General features: G+C 41.4%; 1 protein-coding gene across 1 annotated transcript in view; it reads left to right on the top strand.

Annotated features, from left to right (window-relative positions):
• Positions 1-224: 224 nt before the first annotated feature.
• PREX2 (phosphatidylinositol-3,4,5-trisphosphate dependent Rac exchange factor 2) overlaps positions 225-23,047 on the top strand; it is a 283,911-nt gene continuing 261,088 nt past the window's right edge. Inside the window, exon 1 of the mRNA XM_072804340.1 lies at positions 225-453. Within this exon, the coding sequence (XP_072660441.1) occupies positions 313-453 (141 nt within the window). The 5' untranslated portion in view covers positions 225-312. The remainder of the gene's footprint in view (positions 454-23,047) is intronic.

The raw sequence follows: 23,047 nt of genomic DNA, 5'->3' as shown, positions 1-23,047 counted from the left end.
GAAGGGTCGGAGTCACATGGATACAAAGCATTTGATGAACGTCCAAGTCACCGCTGTGGCTGCCGGAGCCGCCTCCCCTCCAGCCCGGGCCGCGTGAGGCCGGAGCCGCGGGGCCGGGCGCGCAGGTCCCGGCCCGGGGGCGCCTCTCCCGGGAGCTGCCTCCCGCGCCCGCGCCCCAGCGGGAGCCCGCCCCGGCCTCGCCCGGCCTCGCCCGGCCTCGCCGCAGCATGTGAGGGCGCCCGGACCTCCTCGGACTCCTCGGCGGCGCCCGCTCTGCCCTCGGGCCGCGGGGGGCGCGCGGCGCTGCGGACCATGAGCGACGAGAGCCGCGGGGACTGCCGCGCCGAGAGCGCCAAGGACCTGGAGAAGCAGCTTCGGCTGCGCGTGTGCGTGCTCAGCGAGCTCCAGAAGACCGAGCGGGACTACGTGGGCACGCTGGAGTTCCTGGTGTCGGTGAGTGTGGCCCTGCGGGGATGCTCTCACCGCCGCTCCGCACTTGCAGGTCTGCGGCGCCCTCTCGTCGCTCCAGACTCTCCCGCCGGGGAATCCCCGCCGCCCGCTCTGCGCACTCTTTACCTCCGTCCCTGGCCGGTTGGGTTGCACTGTGTCCCCCCCCCCCCCCCCCTCTTCCTACCCTGGGATTCTAACACTTCGTCTCGATTAAACTCAGTTGCATTAATCACTGATTAAACTCAGTGTACATTCAGGTACATTTAGTTTTTTTTTTTTTTTTAAATCCTTGATTCTTTTGGAGCGTGGGTTCATCACTCAGAATCCGTGGCAGCGAAATCCCTTTAGTTATAATAATGCTTGAAACCTAGGATTGTGGCGGGGGGGGGGGGGGTACAGAAAGAGCAGCGGGGCGAGGCTCTCCAGCAGCTGTTGGAGATGAAAGCCACATGTGCTGCTCCCGCCGTCCTCGCCCGGCAGCCTCCGCCCCCCCCCCCCCCCCCCCATCGCGGGTTTGCCTCCGCTCCCCACTCGGCTCCCGGCTCCCCCGCTCACGCTGAGCGCAGGAGAGCGCGGTACCGGGACACAACCTCGGGAGCTCATAGAGAGAACTGGCAGGAACTTTGTTTCAAAGTTTCAGCTTGACGCCTTGGGAGCTTGCTCTGGAAACGTTGCATTCACTTTTGAGCCGGAAGGGGCAAAACGGAGCGAAAGAAACTTCTGAGACATCACTCTCAAAAGTTGAATTTTTCTCTCTTCCCTGTTGCAAAGACAAAGGGTTTGAGCCTTAGCTCCCCTCCACCCTGATGCCCGGGAGAGCATCATCTAACGACTGAGGAGCTTTAGCCTTTGCAACCTAAAATCTTCAAACCTTCTGCTCCTTCCACCTCCCTGTTCCATACCCCTGTGGTCCAGAGGGAAATGTTTCAAAGGCCAAACTTCCTGCTCAGTGTTCTGTAAGATGTAAACTTTCTGCTTATGATTATTTAGAGGAATTCACTTCTTTGTTATGGCAAGAAGGAGAGAAGAGTGTCTCAAGGGATGTAAGATGCACAGGTTGACTTCTGGTTGACTTCTCAAATTAAAATCAATATACTTGAGCCCCCCCCCCCCCCCCCGCACCACATTTTTTGGGAAACGTTTGGCTATTTCAGAATATATGGGTAATTGGTGATAAATTGGATTGTTGTACACTTCCATGCAGCAATGTCAAAAAAGCATGTTTTTAGGGAGATTGACTTTTTTTTTTTACAAAGTTATTACAATAGTATCGACTATATTCTCCATGCTGTACTTCTCCATGACTTACTTATTTTATAACTAGAAGTGTCTAGCTCTTAATCCTCTTCACCTATTTCACTTATCTTCCCCAACCCCCCTTCCCTCAGGCAACTAGTTTGTTCTTTGTATTTATGACTCTGTTTCTCTTTTTGTTGTTTGTTTGCTTTGTTTTTTTGTTTTTTTGTTTTATTTTTTTTATTCCAGTGTAATGAAATTGTATGTTATCTGTCTTTCTGGCCGACTTCTTTCATGTTGTGTAATACTGGCTAGGTCTATCTGTGCTGTCACAAATGGCCAGATTTAATTCTTTTTTTAATGGCTGAGTAATATGCCATTGTGTATTCCATATTCCATTCTATACTATGTCCTCTTTTTTTAAAACATGTTTTATTTATTTATTCATGAGAGACATAGAGACAGATAGAGAGAGAGAGGCAGAGACACAGGCAGAGGGAGAAGCAGGCTCCATGCAGGGAGCCTGATGTGGGACTTGATCCTGGGACTTCAGGATCATGCCCTGAGCTGAAGGCAGGTGCTAAACCGCCGAGCTATCCAGGGATCCCCATACTACATCTTATATATTAGTTCATTTATAGATGAAACTTAAGTTCTTTCCATATCTTACATATTATAAACAATGCTGCAACAAACATAGGTGTACATACATTTTTTTGAATTAGTGTTTTCATTTTCCTCAGGTTAAGTGCCTGGAAGAGGGCTTACTGGATGATATGATACTTCTATTTTTGTTATTTGAGGAACTTCCATACTGTTTTCCAGAGTGGCTGCACTAATTTACATTCCCACAAGCAGGGCACGAGAGTTCCCTTTCCTCCATGTCTTTGCCAACACTTATTATTTCTGGTCTTTTTGATACCAGCCATTCTGACTAGTGTGAGGTGGAGATGTGACTTTAGAATAGCACCAGATTTGCCTTTCAAGAAACTTCATTGGTGACTTTGTCCTTTGACTTTTGAAAAATTTGAATCACTTCTTAAACTGCACTAGTTACTCCTTTCTGGAGGCATATGAAAAAGTACTGTGCGGATCCCTAATTTATAGAAATAGAGAGGTAACCTAACCTACATCAAAACCCAATTTGTTGACCTTTATTTAACATGTGAGGTTTTCCTCTAACTTTAGCACTTGATTATTAAAATTGAAAACTTTTTTTAAAAGATTTTATTTATTTATTCGAGAAACAGAGAGGCAGAGACACAGGCAGAGGGAGAAGCAGGCTCCATGCAGGGAGCCTGACATGGGACTCGATCCCAGGTCTCCAGGATCAGGCCCTGGGCTGAAGGCGGCGCTAAACCGCTGAGCCACCCGGGCTGCCCTAAAACTGAAAACTTACTGCTATACAGAGTTGGGTAACAAATGGTGGGAGGTATAAAATAAATTATATGTACCTATTTACAAGTGGTTTATTTATTTATTTATTTATTTATTTATTTATTTATTTATTTTAAAAGATTTTTATTTATTTATTCATGAGAGACAGAAAGAGCGAGAGGCACAGACACAGGCGGAGGGAGAAGCAGGCTCCATGCAGGGAGCCCGATGTGGGACTTCATCCCCGGTCTCCAGAATCACGGCCTGGGCCGAAGGCAGGCGCCAAACTGCTGAGCCACCCAGGGATCCCCACAAGTGGTTCATTTAATGATTACATTATTACCTCATTCAGAAATTATGGGCCCTTCTACTTTTATTTTTCTTTGTCCATTATTTTCTGTATTTACATCCAATATTTATGCACATACGTGTTCACACACACATAGACACACTAATTGGCCTGATTATCATCATAAACAAAAATTTACCCTGGTTTCTTTTTAGTCATAATCATTCAAAGCCAAGATCTACTTATAATACTTTTAGATTTTCTGAGTATTTCTTTTTTGATTATTATTTACAGCAACACTGAATACCCATGAATATTACTTGGTCATCTTCAGTAGATCCTGTCAATCTAGTGTGAACTTTAGCCTAAGCTAATAATGTACCAAGAGCTTTAAAAATATTCAAACTCTTTGGCCTGGCAGTTCCTTTTCTAGGAGTCCATCCTTAAGGACTGATAAGAAATGTAGGCAAACAATAAAAGTTATTTTTTAAAAAAATTAACAGTATTAAATAAGTGCAGTGGTACATTTGTTGTAAAAAAATAGGATAGTGGGGGAACCTGGGTGGCTCAGTGGTTGAGCGGCTGTCTTTGGCTCAGGTCATGATCTCAGGGACCTGGGTTGGAGTCCCGCATCAGGCTCCCTGCAGGGAACCTGCTTCTCCCTCTGCCTGTGTCTCTGCCTTTCTCTGTGTGTCTCTCATGAATAAATAAATAAAATCTTTAAAAAAATAAAAATATGATAGTGCATTTCTAAGTCAAATGTAAATACTTGTTAGATTAGTTACTATTTTAGATTTCTGCCATTGTTTTAGCCATTAACATGGATGAAGGGAAGCTCTTACCTTTATTATGAAGAAATAGAAATCATATTTTTAGTTTTACCAAGAACATATTTTTACTCACAAGCCCATATGTAAATAATCAAACAGAATGATATTTTTTCTCTTGATTAATGATCATATGATCTGAAAGGGAAAACTTTTCTAAGATTTTCTATACTTCTTTTTCTTTTAAAGAACTTTTAAAAATTTATTTATTTGAGAGAGGAGAGAGAAAGAGAGAGGAAGCAAGTAAGCATGAGCTAGGGGAGGAGCAGAGGGAGGGGGTGAAGCAGACTGCCTGCTGAGGGGAGCCTGACTCTGGATTCATCCTAGGACTCTGAGATCGTGACCTGAGTGCAAGTTCAGATGTCTCATCGGCTGAGCGACTCAAGCTCCCCTGTGATCTTGTATACTTCTGATTCCTTTCTGTTCTCATTTCCAACCCTTTTGTTTTTTTTTTAAGGAGAGAACAACTTTCTCCACTCTCATCTCCAAATAGCTGTTATTTAGAGTGGCTCACTCCTTCCCATGGGTTCTCTGGCTTCTTTTGTTCCTCTCTAGCCCTCCTATCTTTCGCATTCCCACTGGGTTTCAGGACTCTCAGTTCTTTCAGGAAACTTCATGATCCTGTCCTCTCCCTCCCGTCCCAGGCTAGAGTGCTCAATGCTTTGTACCCACTCTTCCCCATCGTTTCTTGTTCTGTAGCACCAAAGGCAGCTTATACATGTTTGTGTTTACCTTGGTCTCATTCTACTAGAATGTAAGCTTGTTGAGGACAGGCCCATATTTTACTTGTCTCTTTCCCCCCAGAATTTTGTGCAGTGCTTGTGAAACTGTAGGTATGCAGTAAATGCTTACTGAATGAATGAATGAATGAATGAATCAACCAATTGACCCATTCTCTAACAAACATTCCACCCTATTCTTTTTTTTTTCTTTTTTTTAAGAGAAGGCAGGGCAGGGGCAGAGGGAGAGGGATAGTCCGCACCCAGTGTGGAGCTCAATGTGGGGCTCTATCTCACAACCCTGAGATCATGACCTAAGCTTAAATCAAGAGTCTGATGTTTAACTGACTGAGCCATCCATATGCCCCAACTTCCAGTCCATCCTCAAGGACAATTCCTCAATCATCCTTAAAATTTTGAGTTTTGTTTTTCTTCCATTTGGTTTGTATAGAGTGGAAGTTATTGAAATTTCACAGGCACATATGAATTTATATAACAAGAAGTTTTAAATTAAACATGTACCTGCATTTAAAACAGAGACAATGGGCAGCCCGGGTGGCTCAGCGGTTTAGCGCCACCTTTGGCCCAGGGTGTCATCCTGGAGACCCGGAATCAAGTCCCGCGTCGGGCTCCCTGCATGGAGCCTGCTTCTCTGCCTCTGTCTCTGCCTCTCTCTCTCTCTCTCTCTCTCTGTGTCTCTCATGAATAAATAAATAAAATCTTAAAGAAAAAAAAACAAAATAGAGACAGTATTTAAATCAGGCATTGTGGTATTTTTTTTTTTTTTTTCAGGCATCGTGGTATTAAAGACTTTGTAACACACCATTATTTCAATTCATTGTATACTCAATTTCTAAATTTGATATCATGGGTAGGTTATATTATCTGGATTTGTTATTTTTAGGTCATAGATAAAATGTAGAGAGTGACCACATTTGCTTGAATGCATGTTCTTGTTTTGTTTGGGAATTGGAGGGATGCCTGTGTGGCTCAGTGGTTTAGCGCCTGCCTTCGGCCCAGGTCCTGATCCTGGAGTCCGAGGATCTAGTCCCACATCGGGATCCCTGCATCGAGCCTGCTTTTCCCTCTGCCTGTGTCTCTGCCTCTCTGTATCTCTCATGAATAAATAAATAAAAAACATAAAAAAACCCAACTATTCTTTGGGAATTGGAATTTTGTTCTTTATTAGAAGTATTCAAACATATTTTTTCTAAAGAAATGATTTTATGGACCTAATACCCAGTATTCATGTTCCAAGTCTGGATAATAGCATGTTGCAATTGGTTTCCTTTTTTGCAACCCAGTCATAGGGCATAACAAGATGAGGATGGCTTCCTAGACCCATTTGAGTGAACAGAAAAAGGGCAAAGCAGGGCCAGCTTCATGGGTGTGCAAGCTGTACAGTTTGCACTGGGCTTCGTGCTCAGAAAGACCTGGAAATTGGTTTAATGCTAGCACTGTCTTGAAATTTGTGCTAATTTTATCTTTGAACTTGTGTTTTACAAGTGAAATTCTTTGGAATAGTGGGGTGTGAGCAGAGCAGATACATGAAAGAAAGAGAAAAGCTTTATATTTCAGTACCTTTACTAACACTTTTTTTCCTTGCTTTGAGCAAAAGGCTTCACACTTTTATTTTACACTGGGCTTAGCACATTTCACTATGGCTTTGAGGCAGGATGACCATATATGTTTTTGTCTAAACTGGGACATTTTTAAAAAATATTTTATTTATTTATTCATGAGAGACAGAGAGAGAGAGAGAGAGAGGAAGAGACACACACAGGTAGAAGGAGAAGCAGGCCCCATGCAGGAAGCCCGACATGGGACTGGATCCCAGGTCTCCAGGATCATACCCTGGCTGAAGGCGGTGCTAAACCGCTGAGCCACCTGGGCTGCCCCTAAACTGGGACATTTCTGAGAGGGATAGGGAGTGCTGTTAAAAATTACACTGGAAAACAGATGTAAACGGAAATTGTTCCTGGCATATCAGAATGCACTGTTCTTCCACACTGCAGGCTCATGAAGACAAAGACTTTGAGCTACAGGTCTTGTCATAAATAAAAGATTTTGAAATTTCCTAACCTGTCTAGGCATTGACCTTGGAGAGCCCAGAATCTGAATTCTGTCTCTAATTTACTAGGTAGCTTTGGACACTTTTCCTAAACTTTTCAAGCCCCATTTTCTTCATCTGTAAAATGGGCAAATAATAGTATTTTTCAAGGTTGCTATAAGGATGTGATGATGTATACATTGGGCTTTGCCCAGTGCCTGGCTCACAGGGGGGGCCATATATATTGTTACCTTTATTTCTTCTGATGCTGTGGTTGTCATACAGATCTACACATACTGGTTAGCCTTGGTGTACAATTTTTGCATGTGTGATATTCTCATCTTCACTTTCTGAGTCTCTTCTTTACTTCCTCCCTTTGTTTCCCTTCTGTTCATGAAGTCCTTCCCATGATATTCTTGTATTTTTAAAAATATTTTGTTTATTTGACAGAGAGATAGTGAATACAAGCTGGGGGTAGCAGGTGGAGGGAGAGGGAGAAGCCGGCTTCCTATGAAGCAGGGAGCCTGTTGCAGGGCTCAGTCCCAGGACTCTGGATCATGACCTGAGGCAAAGGCAGACCCTTAACCTACTGAGCTACTGAGATCCGCCCCACAGCCCCCCCCCCCCCCCCCCCGCCCCCGCGGTATTCTTGTAAATATGCAGTTGACTTAAGACTGTGAGAGCATTTAGCAGTCTATATAACAACCGTAGATGGTATGGTGTTTTACAGTTGACAGTAAATTATTGCATATTTATTATCTGTTTTGGCTTAAAGTATGTGCCCCTTAGCTCTTTTGAATGATGCTCCCTAGGGTTCCATTGTTCTGTGGTCTGGCTTCAGGGGACCTCACAGAAGGTGAGGGGGAACTGAATTGTTTGGCTACCGGCTCTCCATTCAACTTCTAGCCCTCTTATGATTTGTGCTTTTGCTAAGCAGTTAGAAAAACCACTTACCTAGATCATAAACTCCAAGAGAATAGGCATGGTGCATTTATTTCCTATGTACAGTTTTCTTGGCCTAAACAGTGCTGTGCAAATAGCAGGTGCTCGGGGAAGCAAACAAATAAAACAATAGCAAACACACCAGTTTGAATGAGTCCAAAAACAACTTGTTTCAGTCACGATCTAACTTTTTCCAGGCAAGGATAAATTGATTCAGCACATTGTGCTTAGGCTGTGTTACCGGCTGAGTTGTGTGACCCTCAGGTTCCTATGCTGCCATCTTCACCCTCAGTGTACAAACAGTCACGATGCCATGTGGGAGAGGCCATGGTAGAGCAATAAGCTAAGTCACCTGGAGGCATCAAGGGACTCCTTCAGTCTGGCATCAAGGAAAGTTTTAGGAAAGAGGTGATGGACAGCTTCCGAAGGATGAGATGGAATATTCCAGACTGAGAAGACAACTATCCATCCTGAGAGGGCAGCGTATTTCATGTGACCTCAGTACAGCATTCTGGGAGTGCTGGCATGATGTTGCCCTGGGGGATGCTGGAAATTCTTCATTGATGGAGATTGAAAAATATTGGATATTTTGGGGGATTGGTAGCTCTGATTTTAACTAAAGGTAGTGGGAAATCAATTGTGAGGGGACACCTACTGTCTTATTAGTAATAAACAAGCCCGAGACCTCCAGAGTTGTCCCTGGAAAGGGATGTCTTGAGAGAAAAAGTTGCCAGGCCATGATTTCCTAATCTCTGTCTTTGAATTTCACCTCAGGATTCTTTCCCCTCATTCCCTGTGTCTCCCACCTCTCTGGTCCTGGGCAATCCACACAAGCACACAGAGAAGACCTTTCCTTGTTCCTCTTAATCTGGGACAGGTTATAATCTTCAAGACATCATTCTTGGCTAGGGAAGTAATCCTAGAAACAACGTGAAACATAAATGTGATCTAACTTGTATAATACAGATTTCTGCGCCCACCAAAGTGATCTTTCTCTCAGGGTCTGGAGACTCTGATTTATTTTTATCCTAAGCCCTAAGATAGCTCCTAACTGCACCCCCTCCCCCCTGGCTGGGCACTATTCCTGAACTGATTTAGGAGAGTACTTTGTTTTCTAGCCATTAGCTTGGATGTGTATGCATGAGGAAGGCATCAGGTTGCTGTCCTTAAGATCTCTTGATGCTTGTAGTAAATATATCCTAGTTCGTTCATAATTTTGATTTTTGGAGTATTAATCATATGGCCGGAGCATACTCTCTGCACAGAGTGGTGTGTCTTTAGTCTTATGATTTCTTTTTTTTTTTTTAAAGATCTTATTTATTTATTGATGAAAGAGAGACAGAGAGACAGAGAGACAGAGATGCAGAGACATAGGCAGGGGGAGAAGTAGGCTCCATGCAGGGAGCCCGACATGGGACTTGATCCCAGGTCTCCAGGATCACACCCTGGGCTGAAGACGGTGCCTAAACCCTGAGCCACCCGGGCTGCCCTAGTCTTATGGTTTCATCTACACAATTATACCTTATTATAATGCCATCAATATAAGAACGGTATCTACTGAGATTAGCTTTGTTTCTCAGCAAGAGAGTTCTGTCAATGGAATTGAGGATTAAAGACTGGAGTCTAGTTACCCATTAGGAGTTTCTGCCATTGCATTGGTCCAGGTAAGAAATGTGATTTAGGATTTAGGATAGAAGAAATGAAGAAGATAAAAGCAATGAAGCAATGGAGAAGATAAACAAAACAGGAGAAGAACCAAACTGAACCACAAACAGACAAACAAGCATCCAACAATAATGAGATGTTCTTGGGGCGGAACTTTTGATATTTGTCTTCATTCAGAAGTGGAGGTTTCTATACAAGGAAGAACACAGTCTGATTTGAAGATGAGATGGACAGTGTCATTAACTGAGAAGTAGAATACAAGGGACAGAACAGCATGAGGAGGAGGAGCAAAGTGAATTTGGTTTTGGACCTTCTGGGCTATAAACTCTGCTATGTTTTGAAGAAGAGAATAAGAAAGTTAAAGCATTTGAGAAAAAAGTGAAAGATCTAGAAATTAACTTAGATTTGTTGAAGTCATCAGATGGATGAGATGCCATCAGGGGAACAACTCGAGGGAAAAAACATACAAACTAAGAGTAGGTCATTGGAAAGCCAGCATTTAAAGGATAGAGGAAAAAGTAGAGTACTTTGGTGCCTCGGACAGCCATCAGAGGTTGAAACAAGGAACCAGGAGAGAGTGATCTCTTGAAATCCAAGGAAAGACCTCATATTCAGAAGAAAGGCTTCTTTAAAGTGTCAGAACTTTTGAGAAGTAGGTAGTGGGGAGACGAAGAGGCCACTGGATTTGGCAATTAGCCTGTCATTGGGCTTTAGCTTCCCTAGTGTGTGTAAACCGAAGCCTGACAAGGAATGAGCTGAGACCCCCACGGAAGCTGAGTGGTGAAGACCTATGGAAAAACTATCCAGAGACTTTGATGGTAAATGCCAGGGAGGATGTAGGTTAGTAACATAAGGGGGTGATTTTTGTCCAGGGTCGTTTGAGGAAGAGGAGTACAGTGGAGGGAAGGAGACAAATAGGAAGGGAGCTAAAACTGCGACAACACAGCATGGTGGAAGTGCAGTGCATCTTGGTGTAAACCATGGAAGGAACCCCTGTGTCACCAGAGATAAGGAAGATACTTGGCAAGGTTCACTGCCATGAGACACCCATAGCAGCACATCGTGGCCGACTCTGACTCTAAGAAGGAGTGGGCTGTCTCTCTGATATTTTAAAAATTCTGCTGCTCCTCTAGTCTAGGGCTTGTGGAACTGCTGGGATGGCCTTTGTACCTCCTTGTGAACACTCACCAGTGGCCCTGCCACACGGGGACAGTGGGGTGAAGTGCATGGTACAGAGCTTGGGTTCAGGGAATCTGATGACCTGGGTCAAAGTTCTGGCTGAAAACTTAGAAACTGTGTAACTTGGGACAAATTGCATGGCCTCTTTACTCTTAGTGTCACATTTGGAAAACACATTCAATAATGTCTCACAGGATGGCTTCAAGTTCAAATCAGCTTCTGTAGGTAAAGTCCTGATAGGCAGTAAGCATTTAACCTCTTTTTCTATTCTCCTCCTGCCTCAGTTGACTGAGTCTTGTTGAGGCCACCTACCCTGCTTCTGAGCCCTTTCTCTTCCAGCCTGGAAGCATATGAGAGGCTTTAATAGATAAAAGAAGGTCCTGAGGAGGCCAGGGGGACTTTCAGGAACCTAGGGGAAGTGTGGTCTTGGAGGGGAGAGGAGGTGGCAGGGGGTCTGGAGATGGGGAGTCCCGAGGGTGAGCCTGGGGGGTGGGGAGTGCTTTTCCTCTGGGAGGAACAAAGGTTGTAGTACTCAGGGTTATTTTAGTGGAGAGGGGAGTTGGAGGTTTCTTCTACCTCATGGCCTTTATTTATGAATTGAACTGTTGTTTCCTTTGTGTTGTGTGGTTTTTGTTGTTTGTTTTTGCTTAGAGTAAAGATCTATAAAGACAGTGGTAAGGATTTGGGACATTTTCAAGAATAGTAAGGGGAAGGGCATCTGGATGGCTCAGTGGTTGAGCATCTGCCTTTGGCTCAGGTCACAATCCCAGGGTCCTGGAATTGAGTCCCACATCGGGCTCCTTGCAGGAGCCCAGGGTGTGATCCTTGAGTCCCGGGATCGAGTCCCACATCGGGCTCCCTGCATGGAGCCTGCTTCTCCCTCTGCCTGTGTCTCTGTCTCTCTGTGTCTCTTATGAATAAATAAATAAAATCTTTAAAAAAATACTAAGGGGAATTGAACTCAGGTATCTGAGGTTGGATGTTTGACTGTCATTGTGTAATTATTCTTTTATTTATGTTTATTATAATTTTTAAATATTTTATTTATTTGAGAGAGAGAGTAATCGAGAGAGAGAGAGCACATGACTAGGTTCAAGTCTTGGAAATCTTTATCATTTTAAAATTTATTTTATTTTTAAAAAGATTTTTTAAATTTATTTATGAGAGACACAGAGAGAGAGAAGCAGACATACAGGCAGAGGGAGAAGCAGGCTCCTTGCAGGGACCCCGATGTGGGACTTGATCCCAGGACTCCAGGATCACGCCCTGGGCGGAAGGTAGAAGCTCAACTGCTGAACCACCCAGGCGTCCCCTGTTATCATTTTTTCAAACCATGACACAAATTGTGTAGATTATTACATTTAATGCACACCAGTAGTTACTGTGCACACTTTTTAAAAAAGAAATATTGATTTATCTGGCAACATTCTGGTATCATTACATTTTTTCTCAGTACTTGTCTTTTAACAGTGTTCTGTTGAGTGTTCTTTTACTGTATACCTGGTTTATATTTTAATCCCAAATAAAATTGTCATGTTTGAGTTTTGAGTACAATTAGTTTAACCTAAAAATAATTGTTTTTGTTTACATGAATTCCTTTAAAATATTATTTATAATATTTACTTTTCCTAACAGGTGAATTTTTATGATCAACTTATTAAAATTGCATTAGCTATGTTAAAACCAAGATTTCTCTGACTTATGGTATTAGATTTGCCTCAAACAATTAAAAAAAATCAGGAAAAACACCCCTTTAGGAAGTGTTTCTTTGCTTAAAATTGAGGTTGGGTCACTTTTCAGATGGTATTGAGTATATTCATTCAGATCCTGGTACATCTTATAAAAGCTTTTTTCCTAATGTTTTCCAATTCTCATAAATGATTATTACATTTTATCCAAGAATTCAATGATTATAAATTTAAGAAAATTGATATGTTAAATTGAGCTTATGGTTTTTAAACATTTCTAGTTAGCATAGATGACTTCAGAATTTGATTTCTTGAATAAATTTGTGGTATTCCAGCCATGCCATATAGCTAAGCATACTGACAAAAAAGGACCTGTGTTGTTGGAGAATAGCTAAGCCAAGGACATTATGTTCTGTCATCAATGCAAAGTGAGTATTTTCCATTAAAAGACAAACCCTTCACTTGAAAAGGTTAAATGGTATAATACTTAAGAAATGACGGCAGCTGGTTAAATTTAGAATACTGATATAAAAATACTCTCTGGGTTAATAGAAAAAATACAGCAATATAGAATATGAATGAGTAAACATTTTTATTTTAAAACTTTGTTTCTCTGAGTCACATACGAGTTGATATCTCTGACTTTGCTTTGCTACTTTTGTTATTTTAGTTATCTATTTAAGTTGTCTTCTTGCCAGTTAAAGAGGCTTTATAGATGGTGACACATTTTCAGTGATTGTGCAAGAAATGTTGATGTTTTCCTTTGATGCCTTGTAATGCTTCAGCTTGGCCTTGCTTTCATGTTCCTTTGGTATCTAGTTTTTTTCTTATTTGAGACTATTGCCCCAAAGAAAGAAATCTTCGGATTCCAGAAATAACATCTCCGTTCTAAAGTATTATTTCTGTCAGTAGCACTTGGGGAAGAGCTATGGAAAGACATTATGTCACCTAGATGTTAGTCCCACATCCGCATATTCCAAGATTGCTTTAATAATTCATTCTTTCCCCAGAGCTGAAAAATTATGGAAGCAAAGGGGATTTTCATTTTCTACACTGTATATCTATGTGTTGGATTTTGTATAACTTTAATATATTTTTATATATTATATAGAAATATTTTTGTATTTATATATTTATTCAACAAAAATTTTTTGAATATTCTAGACACAGCCTTATCCCAATTTCTCTTGTACTTCTTGAATAATGAGATGTCTGGCAGAGACTTCTAATTGCTCCCAAAGTCTAAATATTCTTTTCTTCCATAGTGATGAAAGTTTTAGCTCAGGACATGATTGTCTAACTTAAGACTACATTTCCCAGCCTCCCTTCCAGTTAAGTGTGGGCATATGAATAGGTTCTGGAAAGTGAGGTGTGAGCAAAAGTGGCATGGGTAACTTCTGAGGTGTACTTTTACAGCAAAGGAGTGTGCACTCTATCCCTTCTCCTTGGCTGTTATGAGGATGTGATGATAGGTAATGAGGCAGCCATTTTGGACTATGAAATGGAAGTCACATGTTGAGGATAACAGAACAAAATAGAAAGAGTCCCTTTCTTTCTTTCTTTCTTTCTTTCTTTCTTTCTTTCTTTCTTTCTTTCTTTCCTTCCTTCCTTCCTTCCTTCCTTCCTTCCTTCCTTCCTTCCTTTCTTTCTTTCTTTTCTTTCTTTTCTTTCTTTCTTCTTTCTTTCTCTTTTCTTTCTTTTTCTTTCTTTCTTCTTTCTTTCTTTCTTTCTTTCTTTCTTTCTTTCTTTCAATTTTTTAAAAAGATTTTATTTATTTATTCATGAGAGACAGTGAGAGATACACAGAGACACAGGCAGAGGGAGAAGCAGGCTCCATGCAGTGAGCCCGAGGTAGGACTCGATCCCAGGACTCAAGGATCACTCCCTGGGCAGAAGACAGGCGCCAAACTGCTGAGCCAGCCAGGGATCCCCAAATATTTTTTTTATTTACTTGAGAGAGAGAAAATGAGAGAGAGCGGGCATGAGCAGGGTGAAGGGCAGAGGGAGAAGCAGACTCTCTGCTCAGGAGGGAGCTCGAGGGCCTCGATCTTGGGACTCTGAGATCATGACCTGAGCAGAAGGCAGGTGCTTAATGGACTGAGCCACCCAGGTGCTCCCATTTTTTGGATGTTGTTAGAAAAAGAATGCTATTATTTTTAACCTATACTTACATATTCTTTTTTCTGAAGAGTAGAATTTGTGTATTTATTATGTTTATTTATAAGAATATTTGTTCAGCTGCTTTCACTGAGGCTAAACAACAAAAGTTTAAACAACATGGATTGTTTGTGATGATGAAAGCCACATGTAATTGACATGGCTTTTTTTGTGTGTCCTGTCTTGGAGCTCTGGTTATTTAATTTTTCAATTCAATTGCCTAAGAGTATTTCAGAAAAGTTAAGCAAGCTCAGCTCTCTCAGGTCATTTAGTCTCCCATTCCTTCTACCTTATTGTTCCACCATCCCCTAGGACCAATTAAGTCAATGTTGTAGGAGAGAGCCAGGCATCAGTAATTTATATAGTTTCTCTAGGTGGTTCCAATGTGCAGAAGATTGGGGAACCAATACACTAGGGTCTTCTTGTACATATGGTGGAAGCTGGCTTATAGACCTCTTTTGCTCCAGCTCTAGGGGGACAGACAAGTCCCACACATCACTTTCACTCTTATTCCCTTGGTCATAACATCATAATATGGCTGAACCAGCTGCAGGGGAGACTGGACATGCATGATATAGTTGGGCAGCCATGTGTGTAGCTGCAACTTGGGGAGTTCTGTACTAAAATAAATAAGTAGAAAATAAATATTGAGGGGCAAGGTGTAATTTCTGCCACACTTAGACTCCATGATACTTTGGGCTTGGTTCTCAGAAAATCATTTTTGGGATCCCTGGGTGGTGCAGCGGTTTGGCGCCTGCCTTTGGCCCAGGGCACGATCCTGGAGACCCGGGATCGAATCCCACATCGGGCTCCCGGTGCATGGAGCCTGCTTCTCCCTCTGCCTGTGTCTCTGCCTCTCTCTCTCTCTCTCTGTGACTATCATAAATAAATTAAAAAAAATAAAAAAAATAAAAAAAAAGAAAATCATTTTTATTAATTCTTGGATTTCTTTACTGTAAGAACCTGTTCTACTTAACATATAATTTGGATAATTTCCCCCTACAATAATATATTCTTGTCCACATAGAGATCTATTTTATATTTATTTACCTCTTCACATATGTTTGTAAGAGCTACCTAAAGGGTTTTTGTTGTTGTTGTTGTTGTTGCTGTTGTTGTTGTTGTTGTTGTTTCTGCTTGGCTTTCACTATAGGAAGATTGAAGAGAGAGATTTGGAGATTTTGTGTAATTAAAAATTTTTTTTTCTGAACTCTCAACAAACGAATAAATAGTCCCAGGAAAATATGGAAATCATTTAATATGTCCCTGTTGTGTGTCACACACTAGGTATTCATGTATAACTTACAACTCACAACTCCTTTTAAGGCTTATATTATTGTAATCAACACCTGAGTGTATTCTGGTTGGTTCCTCAATGGGATTGGGGGGATTCTGAGTAGATCCATTGTGCAGCTATTCCAAGACATTCTGCTGGTGATTCACTGGCTTAGGCATTTCTAGATTGTAGGAGCACTGTGATTAATCAGGATTCGGAAAACCAAGGCAGATGTTGGGATCGGGATGCAGAACTTGTTGACTCCGGAAGTACACAGAAGCTAGAAGTCAGGAAGGAACAGTAGTTCATTTCAGGCAAACCAACAAGAAGCTCATGGTCGATCCAAGACAGGGGTCAGAGCCAGGGAAGCACTCAGGAGCCAACGATTACCCAGAAGTCAGGAGTTTCCAGGACAGAAATGAGGAAACGCAATGAATCATTTAAAAATAGACCACCTTAGTACTACTGCTGGTTGTTAGTGTACATAATTGCTAAGACTAGTTTTGGTTTAATTTAATTCCTCTTGGATCATTTTGGATCTCCATGTACTTCTTTACTTACTACTTATTCACTCACTCTTCGTTTTATGTGTTAGATGTAGCTCATGTGTATCTGTATATGATTAAATCATACGATATTTGAAGCAAGGATTAAATACACATGCACATGCATGCACAGACACACATCTTATGCTCTCCAAAATGTATGTATTGTTCTGCATTCAGTGGATATTGTATAATTTGCATTGGTAGAAAGCATTAATGTAATTTAAGCACAAATGAAGTGAAATGTATTTAAAATGACTGTTATTCCTGGGGGTAATCTATTTGCTAGGACTACTTCTATTGATAGGATAGATGAGGGAGGGTAACAGGCATTCTGGTAGTCCCATGTTATATAGGCTGCGCCATTTTTCTTAGCTTCTAGCAAGGACAGTTAGCACAGCTGTGTTCTTAGAGGCCAAAAGGGAATCATGCAATGGATAGATGAATATAGCTTTCAAGTAACACATGAGAAGTTGGTGTTTCTCCTGTATCTTGTATATTTTTCAGTGAGCTAATAATTCTCAATATAAATTATACCTTCTTCGTATGGTGATTTTTTTGAGGATAGCAACTATTCTTTGGGCTTTAAGGCTATTTTTAAAAAAATATTTTATAGTTAAGATTGACTTAATTATAAGGAAATAATGAGTTAGATTGTCAGAAAATTTGAAAATTTAGTTGATAATTGAATAGATTCTTAATTTTAAGCATTTCACATTTCTATAGTTGAGTATTTGGGTCAGATTCAACTTTAATGGTATCAGGAAAATCTAAGCAAACTTTATTTTTTATTTTTTTAAGATTTTATTTATTCATGAAAGACACACACACACAGAGAAGGGGGGGGGGCGCAGAGGGAGAAGCAGGCTCCATGCAGGGAGCCTGACGTGGGACTTGATCCCAGGTCTCCAGGATCACGCCCTGGGTTGAAGGCAGCGCTAAACCGCTGAGCCACCCTGACTGCCCCAATATAAGCACACTTTAATGAGAGATCCAGGAAGCCAGGATATTTGAAAAAAATATTTTATTTTATTTTATTTTATTTTATTTTATTTTATTTTATTTTATTTTATTTATTTGAGAGAGAGAGAGTGCACAAGCTGGGAAAGAGAGGAAAAGGGAGAAGCAGACTCCCTGCTGAGCAGAGAGCCTGATGTGGGGGCTCCATCCCAGGACCTTGGATAATGACTTGAGCTAAAGGCAGATGTTTAATTGAGCCACTTCAGGTGCCCCTGAAGAAAATCTTAAAAGAGAAGAAGTCTGCTGGCTAGATTTAAAGGGAAAAATGTAGCTTTATTATATTGTATTATATATTCTTTCTACAAACCATTTCTTTTCCAGCCTATCAGAATTCAAAGTTGCAATTACTCTGTGATATTCTAGAATTTTCTTTAGTATATAATTTTTGCCAAGTGAAATCTGTATTAATTTTGTAGTAGGTAAAGAGAGAACTAAACAATCAGTAAACAAAAAATTACCACACAACGGAATCAGAGTGATTTTTAAATTTATTTCAAAACCAACTTATTTGTGAAAAATCTTTTAACACGGTGCAATTTATATCTTAGGTCAATTTAAAAAATATCTCTTATATACTAAGCCATGATTCAGTCTCTCCAATAATTGTTTTCAAAAACATAAGGTTCAGATATTCTGATTCTTTTTTTTAGATTTATTTATTTGACAGAGAGAGAGAAAGAGAGGAGAGGGAAGAGGGAGACAGAGACTCTTAAGCAGATTCCCTGCTGAGCATGGAGCCTGTTGTGGGGCTCCATCTCATAACTGGGAGATTACCACCTGAGCTGAAATCAAGAGTCAGAAGCCTAACTGACTGAGCCACCCAGGCACCCCCAGATATTTTGATTCTTAATATTCCAGAGCATTTTCACTGAGCAAATACCGTGTGCCAATCATCATTCCAGGCTGGGAGAATAGATACAGGAATTAAAAAATACCTGTTTCTTGGAGCTCCATTTCTAAAACAGGAGATATAAGACAAATGAGTAAAATATTTGGTATATTATCTAGTTTAAATGGCAAGGAGAATGAGTGAAGCAGATGGAGTATGCAAATCTGTGTATGTTTTGACATTTTATGTAGGATGAAAAAGCAGAAAGTCACTCCTTTCTGCGAGTCTCTAAGAGTATTTGAATATAACTTTTTTTTTTTCCTTTTTTTACTCTTACCTTAGTAAGTAGTATCCAAGAAGAAATTGCTAATCGGGTCTCTTTTCAGGTTTTCAGTATAGCTGTAATTTAGAAGTGAAATTAAGCCCAGAGAGACATTGCTAATAATGTTAGTGTAACAGATTAGCAACCGCTTAGGACTGTGAGACTTAGGGCTTTAACTAGTTAATTCTTTAGCTGTCATTTTTCAGGACACTGACTTTAATATAGTAGGCATATGTTTTTTTGGAGGTGCAGTCACTCTGTCACTGTTTTGTGTTTACACCATTGAGGAGCTTATTTTGTAGAGCGTTTGCCAGCACGGTTTCACATCCCGGCAGCTTTGTGTCTAGTGGGGATTGCAGCCAAGGTTAGAATCCATCATTGGTGGGAACCGGCAATCTGAGTGGTGCACCACGGCAGAGAAGCTTCTGCTGGAAATGAAGTGTCCTTCAGCCCTGAGTGGACTGAAGCATTAAACAATGGGGGTGGGGGTGAGAAGGTAGGGCTCCTGAAGGTGCAGCAGGATCTAAAGCCAGTTTTCTAACTGTTATCTTAGATAATCCCAGATGAGTTAAAAGCTAAGATATGGAATGCTTTCTGGTGCTTTACTTGTTAAGGTTTTCCCCTGGGAGGAAAAAGGAAGAGTGAGGAGGGTACCTTGCAAGCCCTCCCCGCTCCTTGTTCCGATGGTATTATCTCCCTGATGACCCTGTAGAAGTGACTCCCTTGAGAAGTGTGGACAGCTGGATGCAGCCCCTTTGTGGCCTATAAAATGTCATTGGGAGCCACAGCCGGAGACTGGGAGGAGGGGCAGGGTCACTTCAGGACTGTGGAAAATATTCCCTTTCCCGTCAGCATCCTGGGGCCTTGTTTCTTGCCTTATTGTTAGTAGAGTCTGGGAGTTTGGATTCTGGTGCTGCAATTTTTTTCAGAGTTGGTTCTACAAATGATATTTTTTTAAAGCAGCCTTTTGTGGAGCTTCATTCTTTGGCTCACTGAATTTGTAGTACAAAGGAAGGGAAAGAGATTTATTACTATCGTCATTACCAACTTCAGAATAGAAATTGGTGAATGATTATACTTACATTAGACTTTTAAAAAGTGTAACTTAAAGGGAAGGGACTCAGCTGGCTGTATTTTTTGATAAGGTTATGTGCTTTCCTCTTCCGTTTCTCCTTAGAGACCATTCTATGGCTAATACATCATAAAAATGAAAAGGAAGTGCAAACACAATTACCACAGAAAGTTGAAATCTTTTCCACTCACTTCTTTTTTTTTTTTTTTTTTAAGATTTTATTTATTTATTCATGAGAGACACAGACAGAGGGAGAGAGGCAGAGACCCAGGCAGAGGGAGAAGCAGGCTCCATGCAGGGAGCCTAATGTGGGACTTGATCCCGGGTCTCCAGGATCACACCCTGGGCCAAAGGCAGGCGCTAAACCACTGAGCCACCCAGGGATCCCCTCCACTCACTTCTTTATGCTGTTTGTGACTTGCTGTGTGATTGTTTCAAAGCAAGGAAAAACTTGGGTTTTTTTTCTTTTTTAAGATTTTATTTATTTATTCATGAGAGATGCAGAGAGAGAGAGGCAGAGACACAGGCAGAGGGAGAAGCAGGCTCCATGCAGGGAGGCCAATGTGGGACTCGATCCCAGGACCCTGGGATCATACCCTGAGCCAAAGGCAGATGCTCAACCACTGAGTCACCCAGGCATCTCCAAAACTTGGGATTCGTACCTACCATAATCAGTGGTACAAGTTTTGGGTGCGTGGTGTGATTCTGATGAAACTGGGACCAGGGACGCCTGGGTGGCTCAGCAGGTTGAGCATCTGCCTTTGGCTGAGAGCATGATCCCGGAGTCCTGAGATTGAGTCCCACATCAGGCTTCCTGCATGGAGCCTGCTTCTCCCTCTGCCTGTGTCTGCCTCTCCCTCTGTGTCTCTCATGAATAAATAAATAAAATCTTAAAAAAAAAGAAACCGGGACCAAATCAGCCTTAATGTTAGTAACCATTGTACTAAACTAACCACAAGAATGTGTATAGAATCTATGCAGTGGGCCTTAAAGGCAGGTACATTTGTCTAATGAGATAATGCAAGATGCAATGCAGGGAGGGAGATACAGAATGAACATCCTTTTAACATCTGTAACAAGATGTTCAGTGCCATCGGTACCTCTTATAGGAGGCTTTGAGATTTTCTGCTTTACTCTGCTCCATTTCATAATGCTCATCCAGTCCCAAAGTCCCCGGAGGAGGTGCTGAGTGCCAGTGATGCTCATTAATCAGAAGTAGAGTGAATGTGGGTGGAGGGATCATCGGGAAGCAAGGGGCCATTTAGAGTTTGGTTTAAGATAACATCTGAAGCTTTCAGAGGTCATGAAAGGAGCTGGGGTCAAGGGTTAACACAGCTGAGGTCTGCAGTCTGTGACATGGAGTAGCTTCAGGGGAATCTCTGTCATCTTTCACACTTGAGAAATGTAGCCCCTGCTACGTAGCCCCTTCCCCTGTGGTCTCGCCATCCCCTGTCCCTCTTCACTTTCAGGATCCTCCAACAGACACAATTTTCCTAGACTGACCCGGTAGCTTAGAGTATGGGCTTTAGGCTTATGATGACTTCTGAGGGGTGCATGATCTCATAATAATAATAATTAGGGCCAATATTTGTAATCCAAAGAGAGGTAGATTTTGACTGCTTTCATTAAACTTATTTCCTTAGATGATTAGAATAATCATTTAAGCCATTTGGTTCATAATTACTCCTTCAGTCCATTTTTTCACCTGGAAAGGTTTACCAATGCTTTATGATTATTATATAATTTCAAAGAATATTTGTCAGACTCCAGGACCTTCCCTAATAATTCAAGTCTGGTCTTATCTAGAAACTGAGCCATTTGGAAAAGCTTGAAAACTTTCCTGACAACTTATTTGAAGTCTGCTATTTATTTTGACCAGCAGGTTCACTTGGCTATCCCTTTGTACCCATTAAAAGGGTCTTCTTTCAGTTCATTTTTGATCCCACATGGACACAGATGAAATGAGTTGCTCCCAACACAAGGGACAGAGTTAAAGAATCTTTTGCCTATCATCTGAGCCTGACTTGTCTTAACATCCTATAGTTCAAGTTTCCGTAGCTCAATTTGTTCTAATTCCCAGGGCCTTAAATGCTTCTTCTCCTTGATCATTTACACTGTTGTTATAATTTGTTTAGGAATTCAGGAAGTATGGAAGATTAGTAAGAGAGAAATCAGTTATCTCCATTTTGGGAAACCAAGAGCAAAGTGGTTTTGTTTATTAACTTGATATTGTATGTTTGAGTACCAGTTGTTGAGAGTTTAAGATCTTTTTCATGAAGTCATAATCTCTAAGTTTTATGTAAAACAGTATAAGGTCCAGATACAATTTAGTCTTCAAACTGCCACCCCAAAATAAAAACAAAAATGAATAAGAAACCACCAAGCCCCAAAACCTCAAATGAAAACTCTTTCTATTCACATGAAGAAATACTGTAATGATCATCAGCCTTTCAACAACATGGGATTAATTATTCCAGTAAAAATAACAATACCCCTAATCTATTTTCACGCTTCTAGGTCTCTGATGGAACCAATTTACAAATAAAGGCTGACATTTTACTTCACAGTTCTCAGCCCCACCAATCCCCTGCGGTGATTGGGCTGGGCTGCCAGTTTGGGAAAATACACTAAAAATACTTGGAGTTAAGAGTTCTCAGACCAGTAGCTACAAACTCATGTTCTCTCGATCAAGAGGTAATCCTTTTTTGACTTCAGAGTAAGTAAGAAATGTGAAATACATAAAGAGAAAATCATTCTCTTCTAAGATTGTGATGCAATGGATGTCTTACACTAGGCTCCTCAGAGCCTGCTAGACTAGAACCTGGAGGGTCAGGACAGTGACACTGCAGAGTTTGCACTATCTGAAGTATTTATCAGTTCTATTCTTTTTTTATTTTAAGATTGTATTTATTTACTTCAGAGAGAGAGAGAGAGCGCGCACACCAGCTTGAGCAGGGGGAAGGACAGAGGGAGAAGCAGACTCCTAGCTGAAGAAGGAGCCTTGGGATCAGGACCTGAGCCACCCAGGTGTTCCTATCAGATCTATTCTTATACTAATTTACCTAATGCAAACAGATCCTCCTTCATCTGTCATGCTGGTGGCAAAGTGAAGGCCTGTGGTTTTTTAGTAGATTATACTTTTCATGGGACTTGCTGGAAAGACTGTCTCATTCTATGGTTTTGTTTTTGTAGAACAGTGGTTAACAGTCTGACCGGTCTGACCCAAGGGTTGGTGTAGGGAAGTAGTGGGTGGTCAAGGTGCTTGGGGTCAGATGGTTGAGTGGCCTTGAATGCCAGAAGATTAGTTTAGAACTAGTGGTAGACATTGGAGAGAGGTAGGGAAGGTGTTTGAGCAGGAGTCACAGAATTGAGCCTTGATTCAGGAAGAGTCATCTGGCAGAAAG

The sequence above is a fragment of the Canis lupus genome, chromosome 28 (assembly GCF_048164855.1).
Source record: "Canis lupus baileyi chromosome 28, mCanLup2.hap1, whole genome shotgun sequence".
NCBI lineage: Eukaryota > Metazoa > Chordata > Mammalia > Carnivora > Canidae > Canis > Canis lupus.
This window is presented reverse-complemented; position numbering and strand designations above follow the sequence as displayed.